An 18,998-nucleotide genomic window follows, 5' to 3' on the forward strand; every position below is an offset into this window, starting at 1 on the left:
CTTTGTTCAAGGGTCATATGATTCAATATTATTAACACATAAATTCTTCCCACATTGACCTATAGATTCCATGCAACTCCAACAGAAATCCCAGCTTTTTAATAGAAAATGACAAGCCGGCTTTAAAATTCATATTGAAAGAGAAGAGCCCAAACAACTTTGAAAGAACAAAATTGGAGGCCAAACACTACCCGCTTTCAAGACTCATTATAGTTAGAGTAATTAAGACAACGTCGTGTTCTTATAGTTAGACAAATAGATTGGGGAACAGAAATATTAAGTGTTAGACCCACATATAAGGACAACTGATTTTTGACACAGGTGCAAAGGTTATTCCGTGGAAAAAATACAGCTCTTTCAACAAATAGTGGTAGATATCCATATGATAAAAAGTTACCTAAGATCCACACTTCGCATCATTTCCAAAAATTAGCTCAAAATGAATCATAGACCTAGACATAAAACCTTCATCCTAAAACTTCTAGAAGCAGACAGATAATCGTTGTGGCCTTGGCTTTGGCGGAGTTCTGAGCCGGAAAGCCCGGGCCGTACACTCCCTCATAGCCAAAGCACAGCCCGGCACTCCTCCCCACTACCGAGCGGCGGCTCCGCCCAGTCCCGCCCGGGACCCTACTCGCCCCTCCCAGCCAGCCCTGCCCCGCCCCTCTCGTCCCGCGGCGGCTGGTGGGGCGCGCGCCCGCCCGCTTCTCCACCCGGAAGAGCCACCTGAGCCGCCAAGTTGAGGCAGTGCACGTCCCGGCGCCCCTCGGGAGCGCGGGGCCGGCAGAGCCGCCCGCGTGGCGCCTATCTCGTCCGGGCGCAAGGTGGGCGCGCTGGAGCCTGCGCGCCCCCGCGGCCGACGGCGCCCCGCGCGGCCCCACGCGCGCGCCCCGCCCCGCCCCCACCCGGGCCTCCTCCCGCCTCTTTGGACCCCGCCGATCGGCTTGAACTCTCCGCGCCCCTCGGCCTCGGGAGCACTGCGCCCTCGGTGACTTCTTACACCGCGTATCCGCCAGTAAGTGACAGCCGCTGCCTTGTTGCACCATTATTATTTTTCCCATAGTGCGTCCCAAGTCTCGCCCACACCCTGGTTAGTTCCAAAACTATTCAACTCTGGGACCAGGCCGGCGATGGAGCTGCCCGCAGCCGAGCCTGGGAAGTGTCAGAGACCTGCCGAATTCTTGTAGGGTACGGGCTACGTCCAGAGACGGAAGTGTGGAAAGCAGTTCTCTGGGCACAAATCGCCTCCACGTTTGCCGAGCGCCCGCGGCGAGCCAGGCATGAAGGAGGCGCCGACCTGAAGCGGGCGGGCGGGGAAGGGGCGGTGCCAGCGGGGAGGGTCTTGGGACGCGGAGGGGCGTGGCTCCCGGAGGGGCGGTGCGGCGGGGGGCGGGCTGGCGCCTGGGAGCCAGCTAGATTGCCGCTGATGCATTCTCCCGGATTTTTCTTGTTGGCAGTTTACTCAAGAGGATAAGGTAGCACAACTTGTCTTTATTGATTTTGTCTTCAAATGTTCCATAAGGAAAAGGAAACGGAACTTGAAAGTTGTAAAACACTGCCACCAATCAATCTGGGTGAGCATGTTTCTAGCGTTTGCAAACTGCTAAGAAATATTTGATTAGTCAGTTGTGTCCAGGTATTGAAAGTGAGTGCTATTTTTTTTAGTGATGCTATTTCAGAAAGACTAGGCGAAATTTAATCTGATCTTAATCTGAACCATGAATTCTGCGGCTGTCTCCTTCCTGCCCTATGTGGAACTGCCTTTTAAATTGCTAAATTTGTGGCTCCAAATTTAATATGCATTTATAGAATCTTAGAGATTATTTTATAGCCACTCTTGGGATTCCAGATTTTTTTTTTTTTTTAGCAACGGCCACATCGTGAATATATTGTATGATTAGCTGTTCCTTCCCAAGTGCTTTTTCTGCTTTATGCTTAGGTGAATTTATATTACCTAACCCAAACTAAATACTTACCAATATAGTGGCCTACACATCTCTTAATCTCACATTGGCATCCTCTAGGTGTCAGGATTCTTGACCTAACTGTGGTATACCATGCCCCTCCCCACACACCTTCTAGTAGAAGGCAAATATTGCTAATAGCACGTGTAATACATATTTAGGATGCTAAACTGTGAATGTCATAATCTTCTTTAATCTTTCTGTTTCTAAAGCCTAGTACAATAAACGTTGGTTGAACGAAATTAGTCAGAGGACACTTATCCTTTGACTAATAAGAATTTCTTAAATGATCCGTTTGGACAGTTTATTTGTAACTGTCCATTGTCACATCTGGGATTATCACTGCATTTAAATTTAATCCTTCTCTTCTTTGTGCTCCTATTTGTATTGCATTTTTGCCACTGTTAGAGCACCGTTTCATTTGATCTGTACCTTGGTTCTTTGAGGGCATAGAGGACCTTTTATTATGCTTTTTTCATTTCCCAGAATAGTGCCTTGTACATGGTAGATATCTACGTGTATACATGAAAATAGAATGGGGGTAAGCCCTTTTAATCTGTAGATACAAATTTAAAAATATATACATATAGCCAGGAATTTAATATACTGTATTTACTTTCAATCATAGTGATTTATTAGAGACCAATTTCCTTTCCTCAGTTTAATGATCTAGTTTTTTTAGACTCTTGACAGCTGTTTTTGCTGAAGCTAATAGTTTTCCTAGGTTAGAAAAAGAAAATAGGAACAAGTTCACCTCCAAATGTAAATTTCTAAAGCCAATTTGTTAACTGTTTAAGTCAGAATTGCTGACCAATCTGAATAGTAGTGTGTGTTCTGTTTAAGTAGCAGAATACAAATGAATGTGCGCTTGCGTGCGTGTATGTAACTAGGTTGTGGGGAGACAGAGAGAAAGATACGTTTTTTATGTGACTAAAATGTAGAACCAGGATGCTTGCAAAGAACTCTACTAGGAGTAACTTAAACCAAAAGACTGGCATTTAAGATTTTATACTTGAGAGCAAACGCATATATGGAATCTGATTAAAGAAAAGGCAAAGGACTTTTACATGACGTATTATAGGGTTAAGAGGAGGAAGTTTGGGGAAAAGATATGGGCAAGGCATTGGACCATTTTGGATTTCGGTTATCAGTACCAACATAATTCTTTGACTTAAAATTAACTTCACTCACTGAAAAAAATAAATTTGATAAGTGACTGTGACTCTGTCAGATCTAATTAAGATTTGAATTCAGATAGTATTTTGAGATTAGAGTGTGGCCCAAAGTCAGAATGATTTATAACCAATCTTTTTGTAAACTAGTGTATAAGTCTAGAAAATCAAAGGTATAATACAGTCCTTTGTCTTTCTTTTGTTACCTAGATCCAAGATGAATAGCGATCAAGTTACACTGGTTGGTCAAGTGTTTGAGTCTTATGTTTCGGAATACCATAAGAACGATATTCTTCTCATCTTGAAGGAAAGAGATGAAGATGCTCATTACCCAGTTGTGGTTAATGCCATGACCCTTTTTGAGACCAACATGGAAATCGGGGAATATTTCAACGTGTTCCCTAATGAAGTGCTAACTATTTTTGATAGTGCACTTCAAAGATCAGCCTTGACAATTCTCCAGTCCCTTTCTCAGCTTGAAGGTGTCTCCATGAAGCAGAATCTTCACGCCAGGATATCAGGTGAATCACTTAAGGATTTTACTGTCATGTTATTGTTTAGAAAGATTTTGAGAAATCCCAACATATATTGAATTTAAGCACTAAGAATTAATTGACATTTATACTTTAAAATATATCCATTATGTAGTTGATGGTCACTTTTGGAAAAGAATCATGATTTTATACTGTTTTCTCTGGACATTTGGGAGGCTGGGGTACTAGCCATGCCAACTGAGAGGAGGGAGAATGTGTGGAGGCAGTATATTTGTGTGCATATATACATATATGTATGTGTGTACAAAACTAGTTCAGCTTTCTGAGCTTTTATGACTCCTGACAATGAAAGAATTGATAATTCAAAGAATTAGCAAAGTGGTAGATGCTACCTAGTGATCTTCAAAACTATTTTAGGAAATTCATTATTTTTATATATCAAGTTTAACATTGTGCTGGCCACCTATTAGGCACTCAATAACTTTTTTTGAATGAACGACAGATAAAGCCTCTTAACTTTAAAGAAATCACAGTGGAGCAATCAGCAACTTGTGGTGTCAAAGCTGTGTCTTTGAATTCCTGCACTCTTTGATTAAGTTGGAGAACACATGTACCATTTTGTTTAAAAATAAATATTTACTTTATAGTATATTTTAGAAAGGTGGGGATTTATAATCAACAAAAATGATTACTGTGATTCCAAAAAAGGTTAGGAGTCACTATAGAATTTCTTGGAGATAAATTAAGATTCAAAAAACTTCCAGACATTTGATTTAAGTGAAAAATTAGTATCTGAGTGAAAAAATAGAATCTGTGATTGCACTTACTGGAATAAAATTATGAAGATTATTAATATTCATGCATCAGACACTAGGTAATCTCTTGCTAGGATCAAGAAGAAATGTCCTCTTCTGATAATGTTGCAGAAGGATTATTAAAAGAGGCTTTAGTTAATGTTATTGAAATGGTATTTAGCAAATGGTTTTAGGCTGTCCTTACATTTAGAAACTTTTCCATGCTCAGTTTAAATAGTAAAGTTCTGTCTGCCTGAGTGACTCTATTGGTTTCAGGTGAATTTAGCCTAGTTCTTCATTATTCTCCAAGAAAGTGAGTTGCAAATTATGTTACTACCATAGTAACATTCATTCTACAAACATATCCCGTGTAGGCATTTGCTAGACACTTGGGAAACCAAAATGAATATGGTATAGTCCCTCATCTAAAGGAGTTCAAGGCTGTAGGGGAGACAGCTATATATTCAAATATTTCCATATCGTGTATGTATGCCCACAGGTATATGCATATGTACATATTAAACATAATTGTAAAGGAGCTTACTGGCAGCTTTTACTTATGTGATGCATGCATCACTCAAGGTACGTGTGAGATATATTAGCTCACTGGGCAGGGAGTGAGTTGTCCTAGGGGTTTCACCCAAAGATTCAAGACTAGATGGTGAGATTAGGGAGGGATGCAGATGTCCCAGGCAGTGAACCAGGGATGGGAAAAGTCTGGTTTTAGGTATATCGCACCTCCATCTTGGACTCCAGACAAGTGAATTAGTAAAACCCAGGATGCCTCTGTGGTTCAGTCTCCTTAGGAACATTGCATTGCTCTTTGTCTTCTGGGATTTTTATTGGTCGAAAGTTTACTTGCTATTCCCAGTGGTTTTGATGAAAGGTATTCAAATACGCAGTTAGCATCAAAGTATTGAATAAATGAGGAAGAAAAAAATAGCCTTCACGTGTTATTTAAAGTAGTGTTTCTCAAACATTAATGGGCATCAGAATCACCTGTAGGGCTTATTAAAGCGCCGATTGCTGGGCCCCACCCCCAGAGTTTCTCACTGAAGAGGTCTGGCCTGGGGTCCAAGAATTTGCCCTTCTCAAAGCTCTGAGGCTGATGCCGATTTCTAGGGACTGCACGCTGGAAACCATGGACCTGAAGTAACTGATCTGGACATGTCTCTAACACAGATGTGGACATGTCTCTGTTTTAAATAAAAATTTATTTACTTATTTTGATCAGTGAATGAGTCAGAGAATGACAAAGGTCTTTGTTGCTTAGCACTAATGGTGGCTTAGTGCCTGATGTACCCTGCTTCACTGGGATAGTTGAAGAACACACTTAGTAGCATATAGTAAGACAGAAAGATTTCTATCAAAACACTGTCCCTTACCCTTTTTTAGTTCTAAGGTTTTGATTTTTGTGGTCAGTTTTGCTTAACATTGTGTTACTTTTATCTCTGTCTTTATATTATAAATTTACTTTAAAACTTCTGATATGAAAGTAAAGAATCTGAAGATCCAAAAATGTACTCACCTCTACTACCCTTTTCTTAAAATAATATAGTTACTTTATTATACAAAATAAACCACTTAATGGTAATGATATCATGTTTTAGACTAATTTGCTTGATTCTAAAAAAAAAAAAATGTTTATCCTAACAGGTACCATATACATGATTCCATTCAGTAAGATAAGAACATTAAGGATGGCATATTGCCCCATATTATAAAAGTATAGAAGATAATGAAAAGCTAATCTTAGAAAAATTGGTTGTAAATGTTTACATAGTTTTTTCTTTAGAGGTGCTGTAATTGGGTTTAGACACAGGCCCCTTGTTGGAGGTGGGCGGCAGGGAATTCACCCTTGCTGGCCACACTTCAGGAGGGACACAGAGAAGGTTGGTGAGCATATGAGGGACACCTATGGCTGAGCCTGACGCCCTCCACCTCTCACCTGCCTTCTTCCTGAGTGTGTAATATCTCTCCAGCACATCTCCTTATGCTGATTGAAATAAAATCAGTATTGCATAGACTTGTCATGACCCAGCATGCACAGGCCTAAGTTATCATGTGCAAGGAAAGGAAGGTGTCTCTGGACCTAAGGAGTATCTTCTTTTGCACTCCTCCTGGCAGAAGTTTCCTCCAGATATAAGAAGCATCTTTTATGCAATGATGCATTCATTTGACCATTTTGCTTAGCTGTTCCATTTGTGTCTGTGTGAGGGTGCTAGCCTGGACTTAGGGAAGTTTTCTTGCAAAAGGGTAAACATGAGTGTACTCTTCCTGGCTGAGTGAACTGGGGAGAGTTCTCCAGACAAAGTAGCATGCCTAAGGAGAGCTACAGAGGTACCACGAAATGCACAGAAAAATTCATGCACTTTGTCTGGACTAGGAGATTGGAGGCCAGATGTGATAAAGGGAAGGCTAGAGAGAGAGGGAAAGCCCATTTCCCCTTCCCTTATTCTCTAATTTTCTCCTTATCTAAAAGTGCTTAATAAAGCACTGGGCTGGGCACAGAGGAGCATGAAAAGGATCTCAAGAAGTGACGCTACCCTCCAGATACAAAACGGTTAAGGAGCAGGCGCAAAGCAATGCGTGACTAAGGTCCTAAATGACTGGTTCAGGCAGTAAGTGATTATGAATGTCCCTATCATGTTGTCATAGCATTTGGGGCAGGTCGTGTAGGATGTGATCTAAACAGGAGCTGAGTAGGCAATAAGAGACGTTAGGGCATTACTATTAAATGAAAGGAGCGGAGGGAGGTTTAGCGACCGTTCCCACAATGTAAGCCCCTTTTTCTCTTCTTAGAGGTATTGATATGCAAGTCAATAGAACTATGGGACTGAGGATTTAAATAAGAGGTTCTTCAGGGTTATTATGTTGAGAAAGTTACAGATCCTCTTCAGAAAATGCAGGTGTATATATATTTAAATGTCTGCCTGAATTTCAAGAGGTTCAGGGCTTTCCTAAAGCCCAGCCATGGCCTCTACTCAAGAATCTGGATTTAGATGAGACATGCATCCTGGTAAGTTACCATCTTAGGGAGATGGGTAAGCCAGGTGCTAGAAGTCAGTTACCACTCATACCAGCACCCTGGGGGGAGGCATGGAGCCTATGGGGGTGTGGTGGGCGGTGGCCAGGATGACCAGGAATCCTTTCTGTCTCCCTTTCAGGAGAGAGGCCCCTCTTTCAACTCTGTGTCCCCTCTACCCTCCATCTACTCTCCTTTCATAACAGTGTTTTGACAGAGTTCATGCCTTCTTTAGCATAACCTTCTCCCATTCACCCTTTCACCTCCACCACACTGAACGCACCCTCCCTCACCTTCCCAGTGGCTGCCTCATGGCCAGACTGAGGGACGAGCGTCGGGATTTCTCTTCCTTTATTTCCCTGCTGGATTTGATACTGTTGCCTCCTCCTCCCCCCTTATGAAACTCCAGCCTTGGCTCCACTGACAGCACTGTCTTGCCCTTTCCTCCCTCTCTAGCTGTGGCTTTTCTCCCTGCTCTGGGAGCCTCTTCCTTTACTGGTCCTGTAGGTGTGAGGTCCTCAGGGTGCAGATGTGGCCATCTGCTGCGTTCTCTTCCTGATGGGGTGGCCTCCATTCTGAACCTAGGCTTCAGCTGCCACTTATAGAGCAACAAGTGCCAACTTGATTGATTGATTGCTTGATTGCCAGAATCTGTCTCTTAAGCTCTGTATTCAGATATCCTCTTGTCCGTCAGATGTTTCAAACTAGAGATATCTTCTTGCAAACGCAGTGTATCAAAAAGGGTAGTCATGATTTCCCTCCCCTCTCTGTGCCCCCCTCCATCTGAAAATCGTATTTCCTTATTTATTCTTTCAATAGATATTTACTGATTGACTACCATGTGCCTTCCAGAATTCCCTGACTTGGTTAATGGAACCAGAGAACTAGGAGTCGCTCTAAATTTCACCCTCTTCCTTATACCTTATCTCTAATTGGTTTCAAAGCTCATGTAGTATCTTTAATATCTATTCCTCCCCTCTTCCTTGCCTTCCTTTCATCTATCTTTCTTTCGAGTTTTTTCTTTTTTAATGCTTACTATTTATAAAGCGATGATAATATAGTAGTGAATAAAATTTACCTCTGCCCTGCCCCCATGGAGTTTATATTCTAGAGTGGAAACATAATAATTATGTATCCTTTTTATTTAAATTGTGGTAAGTGGTATGAAGGAGAAGAACATTGTGTTAAGGCACATAAAAGAGGGAATTTAACCTGAAATGGGTTAAAGAAAGATTTCATTAAGAAAATAATGTTTAAGCCAACCTTTTAAGGGGGAAAATGATAAGATTACATATAAGAACTCTTTAAATGGTGCTTGCTATGTGCAAGTTACTTTTCCAAGAAACTTTATATGAATTCTTTTAATCTTCTTGTGATCCTATGAGGTAGGTTTTGTTGTTATTGCCATATTACAGGTGGGAAATCTGAGAGGTTACAATTTGGCCAAGGTCACACAGCTAGTGCGTGATAGAGCTGTGACTCAACTCACTCATTCGGGCTCCACAGTATGTATTCTGAACCCTTATGTTGCTTCTTAGTGTGGGCATTTTTGAGGGACAGAGTAGGGAGGAGAGTGTCAGGCAAAGGGAACACTGTATGAGAGCATTTGAGTGCCCAGAGGGCTTGGTGTGAGAAGAAGCCCGTCACAAAACGTCCTGTGGTCCAATCCCACATTTGGTTCCTTATTCTTAGATCTGGGAGCAGCATGGAAGGGTTTAAGTGGAGGAGATTAAAAGTTAGGCCTTTGTTATTTCTTGCCTGGATTACTATAGAAGCACCAGGGAATATGGTGTTTCACTCTTCCACTTGAAGATGCTCTTCAGAGTAAGACACAGAATCAATTTAAAAGTAGCTTTTTAGGAAAAAACTACAATAAAATTATACATAGCTTCATTTTTAAACTGAAGTTTGTTTTTAGGACAAAAATAGCAACCATCTAACTAAATGATTATGTTAAGACCTCATTCGTTATATGTATGACTTCATCATACTGAACATCCAGAGTCTGCTGAATTACACTGGCCAGTCTGTGGTTTCACTGGGCATTCTGCTCTGTGCATGGCATCGGAGTAACATAGCACTCTCCCTAACCCACTTCTTGTGATCTTAGTTTTTCTTAAGTTTTAATATACTGACAGTAGAATTTAAACTGAACAATCAATTTGCATCTGAAGCAGAGCTAGGAATGAGAGGAGAAGAAATGGGATGCAAAGTGTTATTTCTTTAGGAGCCAAGAAAGAGAGAATGGATGTTTCAAACATCTAAGTGTTTTCAAAAATATAATTGTTGTTAAGTTCTCTAACCCATCACTTTTTTTTCCTATTCTCCTCCTCACTTTACTCATCTTTCTCAGAAGTAATTTTGATAGATTTTGTTTATACTTTAAGAAGCAAATTGGGTTAATAATCCTGTTTCCCACTTGAGTATCCTTTTACATACTTACAATAGAGAACACTTAGTGATTCTTTGAAAACTTAAAAAGTAAAATTATTATAAAAAGTATATTCAACCCAGCAATCCTACTCCTAGGTGTATGCCCAAGATAATTGAAAACAGGTATTCAAACAAAAACTTGCACATAAATGTTTGTAATAACATTATTCATAATAGGAGAAAAATGTAAACAACCCAAATGTCCATCAGCCGATGAATGTATAAACAAAATGTGGTATATCCATACAGTGGAATATTCAGCCATAAAAAGGAACGAAGAACTGATACATGTTACAATATGGGTGAATCTTGAAAATGTATGCTAAGTGAAAGAAGCCAGACACAAAAGGGTGCATATTTTAAGATTCCATTTACATGAAATGTCCAGAATAGATAAATCCGTAGAGACATAAAGTAGCTTAGTGGTTGCCAGAGGCGCAGGGGAGGGGGTATAGAGACTGTCTGCTACTGCGAACAGGGTTTCTTTTTTTTTTTTTTTTTCTTTGCGGTACGCGGGCCTCTCACTGCTGTGGCCTCTCTGGTTGCGGATCACAGGCTCCGGACGCGCAGGCTCAGCAGCCATGGCTCATGGGCCCAGCCGCTCCGCGGCAGGTGGGATCTTCCCGGACCGGGGCACGAACCCGTGTCCCCTGCATCGGCAGGCGGACTCTCAACCACTGCGCCACCAGGGAAGCCCCCAGGGTTTCTTTTTGAAGCAGTGAAAATATTCTGGAATTAGATAGTGGTGATGATTGTATAACCTTGTGAATGTACTAATAACCACTGAATTATATACTTTAAAAAGGCAAATTTATGGTACCTAAATTATATCCTAATTTTTAAAAAGCATTCATGTGGGGAGCAAGAAAAAGGTAATTGAGAATCTGCAAGCGTTGTGAAGATGTGTTGCCATAATGTACATCGAATTAAGGCCAAGTAAGAAGAGACATCTCCACTTGGTGGATTTTTGTTTCTTAACATTCTAGGATGGGAACTAAAAGAGGACATTGTACCCCTGAAACATAAGCAGTGAGGATATGAGGACTAGACCTGTTCTTTTTTTTTTTTTTTTTTTTTTTGCGGTACATGGGCCTCTCACTGCTGTGGCCTCTCCCGTTGCAGACCACAGGCTCCGGATGTGCAGGCTCAGCAGCCATCGCTCACGGGCCCAGCCTCTCCGCGGCATGCGGGATCCTCCTGGACCGGGGCACGAACCTATGTCCCCTGCATCGGCAGGCAGACTCTCAACCACTGCGCCACCAGGGAAGCCCTAGACCTGTTCTTAATGAAAAGCTTTTGGTTGTTAGTTTGGCTTTTACTTGGTTGTAACTAGAAATATTGATGTGTTCTCAACATTTAGCTACATGCAGCTGAATTAACAGATGCCTGAGATGAGCACTGAGAAATGAATACAGTGGGTATTTTAATGGCTAAAACCTGCTTTATTCCTGCCCCAACCTCTCTGTCTATTCCTGCATGTATGATGTAGCACTGGTGAGCCCCAGGGTGTTTTAATGAAGCGTTCCCTAGGAATTTGGAAATAGGAAAATAAGTTTGTTTTCTGATAGTTAAACTGTAAAGTTGACACAGAACAGAGCAGAGATACACAAAATCATCGTAAGCAAAAGTATGGCTCCCTTACTGGCAAAGTGTGATACAATCCAAGTTAATATAAATAAAGAGTATTTCCATTAGAAAACAGGCAAGTCAGCCTTGGAAGCATAGAAAAAAGAGTCATAGTGGCAAATGTTGCAGTGCCCACCCTGTTTATACAGTATAGGATATATGGAGAGAGAGTCTCAGCCAGCAGCAGAGAAAATTCAGGTCTGTCTGTAGATGTCTAAGCTGTATCACCAGATTAATGTAGGCTGGCGCCTTAAGCATTCAGTTCATCTAACCAGTCTGCTGCTTTTTTTTTTTCCTTAAATTCCTTGCATCCCAAACTGCCTTCTGATGACAGTGATGATGATAGTGATGATAATGATTTGGCTTTCAGAATAGATCTATAAACAGGGAGAAAATGTTCTGACCATAGAAACTTAAAGTGTAATCATGCCTATTATGGTTATTTCTTATGAGCTTGGCAAATCCAATAGATCTGTCTTCAGTGTTCATATTTATCAGGTTTCAGAGCTAAGTTCAAGGACAAGACGGTAGACCACGGGACATGAACCAGTGTAACAAATGCTCCCTTGATAAACCTGTTAGGAGGCAGCCTTTGGCCATCACAGACAGCATCTCTCTACTCCAGTGGTGCCTTGTAGCCAAATACGAGAAAGAGGGCATTTCCACATAAGAATTTTCTTTGGCATTTTGCACCTTTTAAGTTGCCTGTTTATTAATGGTGAAAAACACAAGGTTTTTAAAGGATGAAGTGGTGCTGTAGGTAAACCTCTAGGTAATTCAAAACTTGAAAACACTATCCGATTTATGTATTAATAAATCCTGAACCTAACTAGAAAAAGCACTAGCCTTTGTTCATTCCACTACCATCTCTTTATCACTCAGCTTTGATTTTATGTGTGGCATGTGGCAGTATATTCTTCATTGAATGAGGTTAAAATTATATACTGCGTTTACATCCTACTGAGATAGCCCTCTTAAGAGAATCAGTTCTTTTTTTAATCCAGGTTATTATCAATATATCATCTAGATACATACTTTTATAGAGGTCCATTGATAATTGTTATTTGAAATAATTCTTTTATATTTTCTTGAGTTGATCTTTTTTCTTAAGTAAAACACAAAGATTTCTTTTTCCTGAAATTATACTTTCTCCCTCAGGAAATATGAGAAAAATGTATTGCATGGAGTCACATCCCAAGTAGAAGTTGATGTGTTTTTGTTTTGTTTCTCCATCAGGATTGCCTGTTTGTCCTGAGCTGGTGAGGGAGCACATCCCTAGAACCAAGGATGTGGGACACTTTTTATCTGTCACTGGGACAGTGATTCGAACGAGTCTGGTGAAGATCCTGGAGTTTGAGCGGGATTACATGTGCAACAAATGCAAGCATGTATTTGTGGTCAGGGCCGACTTTGAGCAGTATTACACCTTCTGTCGGCCATCCTCATGTCCCAGCTTGGAGAGCTGTGATTCTGCAAAATTCACTTGCCTCTCAGACTTGTCTTCATCTCCAAGTAGGTGTAGAGATTATCAGGAAATCAAAATTCAGGAACAGGTAAGTGATCAAATAAATGCGAAAAATAACAAATTAGAAGAAGTGTTTTTCATCTATGGGCAAATTGCCAGGACTAGGGAACACATTTGTAATCTGTTACTAAGAAATAATCAGAGGAACCGAGTGATTTGTCTTATGACTAGATGCAGGAAAGAACTGCCTCTCTTTTCTAGTTAAGTAAATGTTACTGTGTTTAGTAGTTGGAGCATGTGTGTATTTTGCCCATCCACAAGGTAGATTATATTTTGAGATATTTTCCATATGGATGTTTTTATTTTATTGTAGTTTTAGTGAATTCTTAAACTGATAGTAGGCACAAGTTTCAAGAAAATTCCACAAATCCCCATCGTAATTAAATTGTGTGATAATACCAGAGAAATAGAAACAGTAACTGCAAGAACTGCTAGGCTTCTGAATACTTAGTATGTATCTGAGCATACTCAGTGTCTGCTTTCTTTTCCCTGCTAGGTTCAAAGGCTATCTGTTGGAAGTATCCCACGAACAATGAAGGTTATCCTGGAAGATGACTTAGTAGACAGTTGCAAATCTGGTGAGAATGTTAGCTTATATAGTAGGTCCTAAAGTATTGACTAGGAAAAGCCACTTTTTATTTTCCCAAGATCACTGGCAAGTGAGTGTGGGGAACTTGAGAACAGAGACTGGCATGAGGAGGTAGGTAATAGCGGGAAAGGAGCTGGGCTGGAGTTCAGCGATCTAGTCTAGCTGCTTGTTTTACAGATGAAGCACCTGATTTGCCCATGAGAGCTTATCCTTTGTGTTTCCTCCTCTTATTCCAAACAGCTTAAAAACTGTTGCTTTTACTGTTTGCCTAGCAATTTCCACTGGCTGTTTAACATTTAATTTAAATTGAAGGTGGGTCAGAAAATGCAAATGATTGTTGTCAACGATTGCCTTTCAACTAACTTCAACATTTCCTGCTTTAAGTATTTCCCACCCTCACTAAGAACCCCTTAATCTCTATTAAAAAAAAAAAACTAGCACCAATGTGTCCCCTGGGCAGTAACAGGTATGTCTGACCTCTTATTTCATATCCCAGTGCTCCCCTACTGGACAAGTCGAAAATGCTTTATGTCTCTAAATTCCATCATTTCCTTTTCTTAACCCTAAGCTTCTTCAAATGCCTCATTTTTACTGAGCTGCCGTTTCATTAAAATGATGAGGCAAAGGCTCTATGGAAACAGAGTTCAGTATCTAGAGTCAAGAATAATTCCTTGTCAAAATATTCTCCCCTTCCACCAAGAATCATCAACCCATAGTTTGAAATTTATGTCAAATATATTAACAGTTCATACTTGTCTAAACAGTATTCTAAGTAAATAACAGCTTCGATCATGGTTTGCCTGCTAAATGGACAAGGCTGTGTCAAAGTACCTTGTTCATATAAGACTCTAGATTTTAACCAGAATCTGTAATGTCTGGATCAGCAAAGCAGTGCTTGTATGAGCTTAGCCAGAACATGAAAATGTCCTTTGATAGAGATTAAGATGTTTTCATGCAGTTCATCTAAACTAAATTCTTTCTGCACTTAAAAAAAAAAAAATCTGGGCTTCCCTGGTGGCACAGTGGTTAAGAGTCCACCTGCCGATGCAGAGGACACGGGTTCGTGCCCCAGTCCGGGAAGATCCCACATGCCGTGGAGCGGCTGGGCCCGTGAGCCATGGCTGCTGAGCCTGCGTGTCCGGAGCCTGTGCTCCGCAACGGGAGAGGCCACAACAGTGAGAGGCCCGTGTACCGCAAAAAAGAAAAAAAAAAATCTTAAGCTCTTTTTCTTCCACATGTCACTAACAATAGAGAATGGATGGAAGCAGTCTGTCATCAGCTGTCTTTCATTTATCCATTGCTACAAACCTCTGTGAGAATCAGAAGACATAAATGGCATAATCCTTGCCCTTCAGGAATTTACAGTCTAGTTAGGAACCCCAGTCTGACGTTGCAGAGTAATAAAGTTGGAGGTTGTGTACTGATAACTGTTAAGTGCTGCAGGAGATCAAAGATGGGTCTGACCAGGGTGGCTGCAGTGGTAAATATGCTGCAGAAGATAGAAGGGACAAAGAGATTGGATTGTAAAAGTAAGAATTTTAGCTTTCTGAAAATAACATTTTTTCCAGTAACATTTACTATGGAAAAACATGCAAGTTTCAAATTAGTATCTATTGCCTTGGACTATCATGTATACCTCACAGTTGTTCTGATGATCATATGAATCTGTCTCTCAAATATCTGAATAAATGAAAACATGTATATATTAAAGGGTGTTTAATGGTATTAGTTGCTTTACAAATGTAAAGTAGGTTTACTATAATAATAGCTAATATTTATTGAGCTTGTATTCTAGATATTGCATGAAGTACTTTATATATATTATCTGACCCAATTCTCACTATAGTTCTGTGATGTAAGTATAATTATTCCCATTTTGTAGGTCAAGAAATAAGCTCAGTTTATTAGGTAGCTTGCCACACAGCCAGTGAGTGGTGGAGCTGGGATTTGAATCCACATCTGATGAGTCAGTGCTCTTGTCCATTCTTGAGCACTTCACATTTTCCACATTACTGCTGCTTAGTAAAGTCAGGTTATTACTAGTGGGTGCAATACCTGAAAGTTAAATTTCTCATTTCACTTAATGTAGAAACAACCTATATATAACCCATTAAAATGACCGTAGTAGAGAATTCTTTGAAGTGCTCATATAAAGTTGCCCTGGCCATTTTCATCTAAAAAATTGGGGGCAGACAATATAGTAAATGATCACTATTCCTGATTGGATTTGAAAACCATCCAGCAGTGGTTGAGGAAGTATCTTGAAAATGTGTGAAGATTTAATGTGTTCATCACCATTTACTGTGAAGTTGCCTTTGGCTAGAAATATGCCTTCTATTCGGTGAATTGCTACCACCAGTTCCATGCATTTAGCATTCACAGAACACTTTTCTTCAGGAAATCAAAAGCCCTGCAGATTACACATTATACATTGACATTTAGAGAGTGAAAGGCATTTTGTATCAGCAGATATCATATATTTGACATAGGCTTGGAAATGAAGACTTGCCTGTTAGTTCAGAGTGTAAATACTAGGATTGGATTTAAGGTATGTCCAACATCTTATGTTCAACAAGATTGAAATCTGGGGGACTAGGATTATCTTTCCTTTTTTGCCCCCTTTTCTCCAGTACCAAAATACCGAATGCCAAGCACTCACCTATACTCGTTAATTGAATTGTATGTAATAATAAAAACAGTTGTCATTGTGCCTGTAAGTTACCCAAGGCCTCTTAGGAAAATCTGTAAAAGTTTAATATTCTACCCATCAATTAGGAATGGGAGAGTTTCCTTAGATGGGAAGGAACCAGCCAAGAAAGAACAAGCAGAGTTGTATCTTCTGCTTGTGGTAGTAGCTTATGGAAAGGAGCTTTGAAGTAGAACAAGTATTCATTCATTTCTTAGTGCACTCATTCTTTTGTTCATTAAAAAAAAAAAAGGCAGCGAGTGAATGTTAACAAATGCAGTTAAGTAAAAATGAAATATACAAGAAACTAAAACTAGTATAGTATCCATTATCACGAGATTGTCTCCTTTCCTGACACCAAATTGATTATGCAGTTGACCCTTGAACAACATGGGTTTGAACTTTGTGGGTCCGCTTATACACGGATTTTTTTCAATAGTAAATACTACAGTACTGCACGATCCATGGTTGCTTGAATCTGCAGATGCGGAACCTCAGATTCAGAGGGCTGACTGTGGACTTGAGCATCCGTGGATTTTGGCATCTGAGGTGGGTTGTGGAACCAATCCCCTGCAGATACTGAGGGCAGACTGCACTTTAACCTTTTGGCTGCAATTCCCACCTCTTCTTTAAGTGAGAACTATATGGTTAGAGATTCTGAGAGGATGAACATTTCACCCAATATAATCATGATGAATAAATCATCCAGTAAACTATTTTCCCAGGGAAAGTTTAGAATTTGGTGTGATTATCATGTGGCAGATTAAGAAAAATTAAAATGCTGGCTTTAGCTTCTAGCCGTGCAAATACAAGTGCCTGTTTAAAAAAAAAAATCGGGACTCTGTGGTGTTCTTTTGCCCCAAATGGTTTCTGGAAGAATGTGTACTACTCTAAACCATGGTGGGGTAGTGGTTTATTTCTTGGTTCTGGTCCTTTGTCGAGTTTGTGCCCAAGCAGGCAGGATGCTACTGCTGGACTCACTCGGTGCTTTGTCCCAGGTGATGACCTCACTATTTATGGGGTTGTAATGCAACGGTGGAAGCCCTTTCGGCAAGATGTGCGCTGTGAAGTGGAGATAGTCCTGAAAGCCAATTACGTCCAAGTAAATAATGAGCAGTCTGCAGGGATCAACATGGATGAGGAGGTCCGAAAAGAATTTGAAGATTTTTGGGAATACTATAAGAGCGATCCTTTTGCAGGTTTGTGTTAAGGGTATAAAGCTGATAATTATTAACGGCATTTTATTCATTAGTTAAATATAATGTTTGTGATTTACATGCTATGTATCAGTGACTGTGTTCAAAGGGAGTAGCATTAGTCAGTACCTCTAGCTGTAGTCTCCCTTTGCAGCCCTTTTCTGGTATAATCTTTTCTATTTAGAGATCTTACTGGAAATTCCAAGAGATTTTCCATTTCAACTATTATTTTAACATCTCTTATATTGCCAAAATAGTTTCAGAGCTTTCTACCTTCTTTACCAATTAAATACATACATAGTTCTGCCTTAAATAGGCAAAACTCATCCTATTAGGAAACTTCATCCTATTAAAACCATTTCTTTTCTGATGTATCTGATACAGTTAAGACAGCTTCACACAGTTTTAGCTGAAGATTTAAAAATATGAAGTAGGAAAGAGATGCAAAAAATAAGCTTTGTCATCACAGCAAAAAATTTTGACTGACACTAAGATGTCATTACACAGATTAAAACATTATAGCCATTGGGTTTGTAGAGTATTTTTTATTTTAAAATCCCAAATGTATAAAACACCAATTAAATCTTCAAATGTCTATTTTCATTCTTCCTTGGAGGTATCTTCTGAGAAAAATAAACGGAAGCCAGTAAAAGACTATTTCTGATAAACCTCACCTCAAATCTAATACACAGTGATTACTTTATTCTTAAATCACATGCTGAACTGGACAGATATTATTTCACAAAAAAAGACTTTCAGGGACTTTCCTGGTGGTCCAGCGGTTAAGACTCCATGCTTCCAATGCAGGGGACGTGGGTTCGACCCCTGGTCGGGGAACTAAGATCCCACATGCTGCGTGGCTCAATGAAATAAAAATTAATTAATTAATTAACTTAAGAAAAGGCTTTCACTTGCCTAAATATAGGCAGTTTGCTTTTATTTTGTGGGATGATTTTATTTTATTTTATTTTATTTTGCTTATGTGTGTAACACAAGTATGGTAGTTACGGATTATTCTTTTATTTGATCCACACAGAAAGAAGCAAAGGTCTCTATGTTGTGGCTTTATTAAGCAAACCTTTTAAGAATCATGTATTTTTAAATAAGTTTTTTTACTTAAAATTGTTTCTTAGGCTCAAATCCTCACAAAAAATCTGTAACTCTTCCTTGGAACGTAATCATTCCTTATTAATTCCAGTGCCACAGCTACACTCCACCTAGTAACAGTGAAGGAAGGGCATCATACAGTGTTCCAACTAGGCCGTCAGAAGTTCTCTGTGCTGGTGATTAGTCTATTTTGTTTTAATTAGAAGGCTATAGCTATACATCTCATTTACTGGATGAAAAGAAGAAATAAATATAATATTCTGTGAGAAGACAGGGAGAAAACGAGGCAACTATTTTCTTTTTAGCATGAACAGATTCTGCTTTCTTCATTTCCTAAGTACCAAGTATCAGCCCACTATATTTTACCATTTCAAAGTGTATGTGTGT

At 39.9% G+C, this 18,998-nt stretch overlaps 1 protein-coding gene across 2 annotated transcripts in view; it reads left to right on the forward strand.

Annotated features, from left to right (window-relative positions):
• The first annotated feature begins 900 nt into the window (after positions 1-900).
• Positions 901-18,998, forward strand: part of MCM9 (minichromosome maintenance 9 homologous recombination repair factor) — an 82,927-nt gene continuing 64,829 nt past the window's right edge. For both annotated transcript variants that reach the window (XM_060167345.1, XM_060167346.1), the window contains exons 1-5: positions 901-1,015; positions 3,347-3,657; positions 12,745-13,061; positions 13,530-13,611; positions 17,307-17,507. In XM_060167345.1, coding sequence (XP_060023328.1) covers positions 3,354-3,657; positions 12,745-13,061; positions 13,530-13,611; positions 17,307-17,507 — 904 coding nt within the window. In that variant the 5' untranslated portion in view covers positions 901-1,015; positions 3,347-3,353. The remainder of the gene's footprint in view (positions 1,016-3,346; positions 3,658-12,744; positions 13,062-13,529; positions 13,612-17,306; positions 17,508-18,998) is intronic.

The sequence above is a fragment of the Lagenorhynchus albirostris genome, chromosome 12 (assembly GCF_949774975.1).
Source record: "Lagenorhynchus albirostris chromosome 12, mLagAlb1.1, whole genome shotgun sequence".
Taxonomy (NCBI): domain Eukaryota; kingdom Metazoa; phylum Chordata; class Mammalia; order Artiodactyla; family Delphinidae; genus Lagenorhynchus; species Lagenorhynchus albirostris.